Below are 6,470 nucleotides of genomic sequence, written 5' to 3' on the forward strand. Positions count from 1 at the left end.
GCCCCCGCCCCTCACCTTCCTTGTGCCGGGTGCGGAGAGCGCCAGTTTCCAGGTGAGGGTGGGGGGAGGAAGGGGGCCCATTGGGGGGGTGGAGCTTAATGACTCGGTTCCTTGTTTTTTCTGGGAACATCCGGAGCACCCACCACCACACCCCCTCCACACTCAGACTCTGCTGATGAGGCTGGGGCCTGTTGGGAGGTTTCCAGGGAAGATCCTGCCGGGGGTGCTGCCCCGGAGGGCTGAAAGGCGTCCACGCGTGAGCTGAGCCTGCCTGATGGGCCCTGCAGTGCTGGCCGGTGCATTCAGCTCGGGCTCCGCCCCCGTGACCAGGGGTGGTGTAGGCACACACAATGCCTCGGGCCTTGCCTGGCCCCTATTCGAGCAAGCTCTGCCAGCACCGCTGGGCCCGAGCCACCCCCCTTCCCCCCCCCCGGAGCGGATCATAAGTCAGTGAACAGCGTGACCCAAGATATTTCATTTAAGTGCATTGGAATGAGGGAGGGGGTGTAGGGGGATCTCGGGAGGGCAGGCCCGGCAGTCGCTTTGCACAGTCTCCTCTGGTCCCAGTTCCCAAAGGATGCAGGAGTTTTGGGGAATGGGGTGGGGGAGGAGAGGGGAGCCACGGTGAGGCCGCCCTCCCCAGCCCCTCGTCCATCCCTGCTCCCTGTCCACCGGATTCCCCAGAAACGGCCCGAGGGACTCTGTGCTCACCTCTGGGGCCCTGAGGACTGGGAGCGTGGCTGAAGACAAGCGAGCACCTACCGCCTGTGCCCCCCTCCTCCTCCTCAGGTGCTGCGTTCCGTGGATCGCTGGTCAGCCGGCCTCAACGAGTCATCCATCCACCAGGCCTACCTGAGTGTCATTGAGGGAAGCCAGCATTACCTGTACATTGAGGTAGGGGGCCGGCAGGTGTGTGAGGAGGGGGGAGGCTACGGCTTGCGTAGTGGTGCAAGGAAAGCGCTCTGCATGTGCTCGGAGGGTCTCTTGGCTATTGCTACGGCATCGTGCTTCCCCTAGGCCCTGAGGCGAAAGATCCCAGGTGAGCCCGATTTGGGGCAGGGGGCGTGCCGGTGGTGTGGGTGGCTCACACACTCTCTCCCACTTGACCCCCCTCCCCTTCCTAGAACCAGTTCTTCATCAGCTGTGCAGACAGGCGCAATGTGTACAACACGGTGGGAGACGCCGTCATCAACCGAGTGCTGCGTGCTCACAGGTCAGTCGGTCCGGCATTCCCGGGGGCTGACCTTGACCGTCAGTCCGGCTTGGCTGGGATGTCTTCCTAGCGAGGGGAAGCCACTCTGCGCATTCTCAGTGGCACTATCGTGTTCAGCTCTGCACCCTGCCTTCCAGGTCTCCCCATTCCAGCTGTTGTTATGAGGAAGCTGGCCAAGTGAATGGGTGGATGGGAAACTCGGGGGGGCTGGGGGGGCTTCTTGACACAAGGGGGTGGCAGTTGCCAGCACAGCTGGCTTTAGAAGAAAGGGACTGGAGAGGTTCCTGTGGGAGCTGCTGCCGACAAGCACAGCCAGGTGGAGCCTCCATGGCTAGTGGCAGTCAGCTTCTTGACACTGGCTGCTGGACTGGCCACTGCATCTTGCCTCACGTCTGAAGCACGGCACTGAAAATAACACACAAATTAGTGTCTTGGTTAGCCGGGGCTCCTTCTTAAACCCTATAAGGGCACACGCTCTCTGCGCATGCTCACGGGCATCCCTGTCCATCTGGGGAGCAATGGAGACTTTTCTCTGTGAACCCTCTGGGTCGGCCACACAGGCCGGGCATCCTGACCCCCGTCCATTTAACTCCCCACAGAGAGAAGAAGCCATTCCGAGTGTACGTCTTGCTCCCCCTCCTGCCCGGGTTCGAGGGGGACATTGCCCGAGGGGGGGGCAATTCCATCCAAGCGATCTTGCACTTCACCTACCGGTGAGGTTTGGGCTGGGGGGGGAGATAAGCGTGGGAAGGGGGGAAGGGAACAAGGCCGCTCCAAACACGGGGGGGGGGAGGCTGGGCAATGGCTGTCGCTTCGCTCCCTGCAGCCCCCCCCCCATGGACCCAGCGGGAGGTGGCGCAGGCACACCGCTCAGTCCCAGGCTCCGTGAAACCTCAGAGGCTGGATGAGTCCCCGAAACTGGGGAGGGACTCCTGCTGACGCACCTCTCCGTTGCTTGGGCGGGCGGGGAGGTCGGTGGCGCGGGCGGGCTGGGGCACTGCCGTCTGCAGGGCCCTGGGCAAAGAAGCCGGACTGACCCGTTCCCCCTCCGCTTTGCAGGACCCTGTCTCGCGGGGACGCTTCCATCGTCAGTCGCCTGGAGGCCGTCAGTAAGCATGGGGGGGGGGGAGAATGTTCCCCATGCCAGGCAGGTGGGGCAAGGCACCCCCCCAACCCCTCCTCCGTTCCGCACGGAGTTCTGGGGCCGCTCAGATTATGTGGGGAAGGGCCCCCTGCTGACATGCTCCCCCTTCTGTTTCTCTCCCCCCCCCGGCACCAAAACAGTGGGGGAGGACTGGAAGAACCACGTCTCTTTCTGTGGGCTGCGGACGCACGGGCAGCTGCACGGGCAGCTGACCACGGAGCTGGTCTACATCCACAGCAAGCTGCTCATTGTGGATGACCGGTGGGCCATAATCGGTGAGGAATGACACAGGCGAGGGGTCACCCTCCCTCCACTCCACTGGGCCCCAACACCGCCGCTGGGGGCTGCGGCTCCCGCCGGCCTCCAGCACTGCCACCGTCCCCTTTCCGCCATTAGGGTCAGCCAACATCAATGACCGGAGCCTGCTGGGCGAGCGGGACAGCGAGCTGGCCGTCCTGGTGGAAGACACGGAGTGGGTGGCGTCTGTCATGGGCGGGCAGGAGTACCAGGCGGGGAAGTTTGCCCTGAGCCTGCGCCTGGACTGCTTCAGGTGAGAGCCGGGGGGGGGCCTGGGGAGGGGAGGGGAATTTCCCCCAGGAGGGGTTTCAGGACTCCTGCCCTTCCCACGGCCTGGTCCACACAGCAGCCCACCAGCGGCCTGAAGGGCCAACAAACAGAGCTTAGAAGCTGAGGCCTTCCCCCTCCCCGTTTTTCTGAACTTGCTGCCGGTCGTCACAAGAAAAACGGTTTCGGATCCCAACGGCCCCTCCACCCAGTCCCACGGCCTGGTCCACGCAGCAGCCCACCAGCGGCCTGGAGGGCCAACAAACAGAGTTTAGAAGCTGAGGCCTTCCCCCTCCCCGTTGCCTCCCAGCTCTGGGATTCCACCTCTGCGCGTGGAGGTTCCCTTTCGTCATCAAGACTAGTAGCGTCCAGGGAGGGATCTCTCCACCATTAACCTGTTGAATCTTCTGGAGGGGCCCATCCATGGCTACGTGCCAGAGCGGCCCAGATTTCCACCCTCCGCGTGAAGTTCACGCGCTCTCTGTTTTGTAACTCTGACCTGTGTTTCGCCTCCCCTCGTCATCTTTCCTTCCACGACAAGAAACCTGTCCTTTTGGGGGGAGGCCTGCGCACTTGCTCCAAGCTTTGGGGGAGAAAATTGGGGTGCAGGAACTGGGACACGGAAATGCCACTTCTGCCCGCCACTATTTCTGGGCAGTCACCCGTCTTTGTCTGGCTTAACGACAGGTGTGTTTTGGGTGTGACCTCTGACCTTGGTGTCAACATTCAAGATCCCATCAGCGATCACTTCTTCCATGAGGTCTGGCAAGCCACAGCCGTCAGCAACGCCAATCTGTATGACCAGGTATGCAAGAACCTGCACGATGAGGGCATTCGGGGACACCGGCCACGCATCCTCCAGCCCCCACTTTACTCGACAACCTTTCATCCCTGCAGATTAAAAGGACAGCTTGGCGGGAGGGCAGGGAGGCAGTAATTCCAACACCCTGCAGGAATCACTGTGAGGCCAGAACCGGGTGCCCCCTCGTCATGGGTCCGTTGCAGAAGCATGAAATCCCAAGTTTTTATTATTTATTTATTTATTTGAAGCATTCATCCTTTGGAGCTCCAGGCAGCTTGCAACATAGATAAAACACATTAAAATAACATACATTAAAAACACAAAAACCAGAATTTAAAATTACAACTCAGGACTGTGACCGCGAGTGAACGTAATCAAACGGGAAGTCCCAAATGGAACAGTCTTCAGCTGCCCCCCAAAGATCAGAAGGCGAGAGGGGCCAGACCCACCCCTCCCTGAAGAGGCTGCTCCGTTTTGGTTGCTCCAGAATCCCAGGAGCATCACTTGCCTTTTGGGAATCCTCAGGGGGTGTGACTCAACTCCTCTTCAGTTCTACCAGACGGGGGGGTCCCACTGAGGATTGCGTGGACTCTGATCTGGGAAAGCTGGGTTTGATTCCCCACTCCTCCACGCGCAGCTGCTGGATGACCTTGGGCCGTAGTTCTGATAAGAGCTGTCCTTGAAAAAGAGCAGCTTCTCTCAGAGCTCTCTCAGCCCCACCTACCCCTCACAGGGTGTCTGTTGTGGGGAGGGGAAGGGAAAGGAGTCTGTAAGCCACTCTGAGACTCCTTTGGGGAGTGAAGGGTGGGGTGTAAATCCAATCTCTTCTTCTTCTTTCAAGGGGTCCCATTCTGTGCAGCTGGTGGCTTCTCCAAGGACCACCCGCTCCAGACCTTGGGGGGAGGGGGGGAGACGTCACTCTGAGCTGTGCTGTGAGGGTGTTCGCCTGTGCCTCCCCCCCCCCCGTGCTGAGCAGTTGGGGGGGGTCACCTGAATTCTTCGCTTTCCTGTGCTGCCCCCAATGGTGGTTTTATTCCCCTTTCTCTCCCATCTCCGGCCGGCAGGTTTTCCGCTGCCTCCCCAGCAACGCCGTGCGGTCCCTCCGGGCTCTGCGGGATTACGCCAGCGTGAAGAACCTGGCTGCTGTCAGCCCCGACCTCGCCCGTGAACACCTGCAAGAGGTGCGGGGACACCTGGTCCAGTTCCCCCTGGACTTCCTGGCCGAGGAGTCTCTCCTGCCTGCCCTCAGCAGCAAAGAGGGCATGATCCCCACCGCCGTGTGGACTTGAAGGGGCGCTGGCGGGAGCTGGCGGGGGGGTGAGGCCAACCATGGGGGGGGCAGCAGCAGTCTGAGGCGAGCCATTCTCCTGCCCCGACGGCCTTCGTATTGCCCCCCCCCCAGCCAGCAAGTGGGTGGAGCGGCCCCTCCCCAAAAAGACCATTCATGAACTGTCCTAAAAGCAATAACAACAACACGCATCTCCCCTTTCCTTGTGTCTGGGGTGAGGCTGGTGGTGTTGCTCCCTTTCCAGGGGCACCCCATTGTAGTCCAAGTTTGACTCCGCAGTGGGACCAACCCACAACTCTTCCGTGGGGGTTGGATTCCTGTTTTAGAATCGCTTTCAAAAATATGTTTACACACTACACCTTCAAAGAGGCCCGGGACACTCCTGAGGAATGCTGGGAGCTTTGTCGCAATGCTCCTGGCAAGAACTCCCCCTGGGGGCTCCTGCTGGGTGCAGAGTTTGGCCCATGTGCCCCCCCCCAGCACTGACACAAGCCGGAACGCACAGGAAAGACCCGGGGGGGGGGTGTTTTCCTCTGCAGGCGGTCTTTGTTCCCTCCCAACCACTGTGCCACTCAGGAGTGTTCTGGTGCGGGTCAAGCGGCCCAGCTCCTGGCTCCATTCCTGCAGATGGCTCTCCTAGGAGTCTGCTTCTCTTCGGTGCTTCCAGCCCGCCTCGGTAGAGGCCACTATGCTGCTCCATTGTTACAGGCAAAATCTCAAGCACAGCGGGATCAGAGTAGGTGGCACTGGTTCCGATGCCCCCACTTTGGGCTTCCCGAGTAGGATGTTGGATCGCTCCTGCTTATGAACCGCATATAGAATAAATACATCTCTGTATTTTGGCTCTCTTTCCATGGGGAGTTGGTAAAAAGTGGCAACTTGTGGGGGAGGTATTGTTCTAGGGGCTGAGCTGGATCTCTCGCCTCTTGAGAGCTGCACGACAGAGTCGGGGGGACTGGATCCGTTCCTTCTCGCCTTGGAGATGAGCCTGCAGGGAGAATGGGGCCAGCGGGAGGGATGGATGCGGTGGGGGAAGAGGGCTGGAGCAGGTTGGGCTTCAAGGCCCGGGTGATGCACAGATCTGCCTGCATACTCCCGTTGCCAAACTGGAAACACACAGTCGGAGTCCAACCAGTTAGATGACTATCTGTTTAATGCATTTAAAACAGGGAACACAGGGGGCTGAGTGCCTTTGCACTTCAGCCATTCCAAAGCTGTGTTCGGCCATAACCAGGAAGGGCAGAAGGTCTTCTACCCCAAATGACATCACGTATAGTTTGCACATTAAAGGGTCTCTAATTGGAGCCCAGCAGGTAACCTCATAGAAGCATCATTTGACTTTAAACCTTACTATTGGTCATGTATGTCAGTGGTTGCATTTGCTTATCCGCTCTTCAGAGCAATGGGAACATTCGGGGACACGGAGATCCTTTCTGACCTTGGTGAAGCTAGTCCCTCT

At 59.7% G+C, this 6,470-nt stretch overlaps 1 protein-coding gene across 1 annotated transcript in view; it reads left to right on the forward strand.

The window, feature by feature from the left end:
- PLD2 (phospholipase D2) overlaps positions 1-5,835 on the forward strand; it is a 15,546-nt gene extending 9,711 nt beyond the window's left edge. The window contains exons 12-19 of the mRNA XM_015427882.1: positions 790-894; positions 1,125-1,213; positions 1,813-1,926; positions 2,273-2,322; positions 2,498-2,632; positions 2,754-2,907; positions 3,609-3,726; positions 4,788-5,835. Coding sequence (XP_015283368.1) covers positions 790-894; positions 1,125-1,213; positions 1,813-1,926; positions 2,273-2,322; positions 2,498-2,632; positions 2,754-2,907; positions 3,609-3,726; positions 4,788-5,012 — 990 coding nt within the window. The 3' untranslated portion in view covers positions 5,013-5,835. The remainder of the gene's footprint in view (positions 1-789; positions 895-1,124; positions 1,214-1,812; positions 1,927-2,272; positions 2,323-2,497; positions 2,633-2,753; positions 2,908-3,608; positions 3,727-4,787) is intronic.
- The last annotated feature ends 635 nt before the right edge of the window (positions 5,836-6,470 follow it).

The sequence above is a fragment of the Gekko japonicus genome, unplaced genomic scaffold (assembly GCF_001447785.1).
Source record: "Gekko japonicus isolate JY-2015 unplaced genomic scaffold, Gekko_japonicus_V1.1 scaffold761, whole genome shotgun sequence".
Taxonomy (NCBI): Eukaryota; Metazoa; Chordata; class Lepidosauria; order Squamata; family Gekkonidae; genus Gekko; species Gekko japonicus.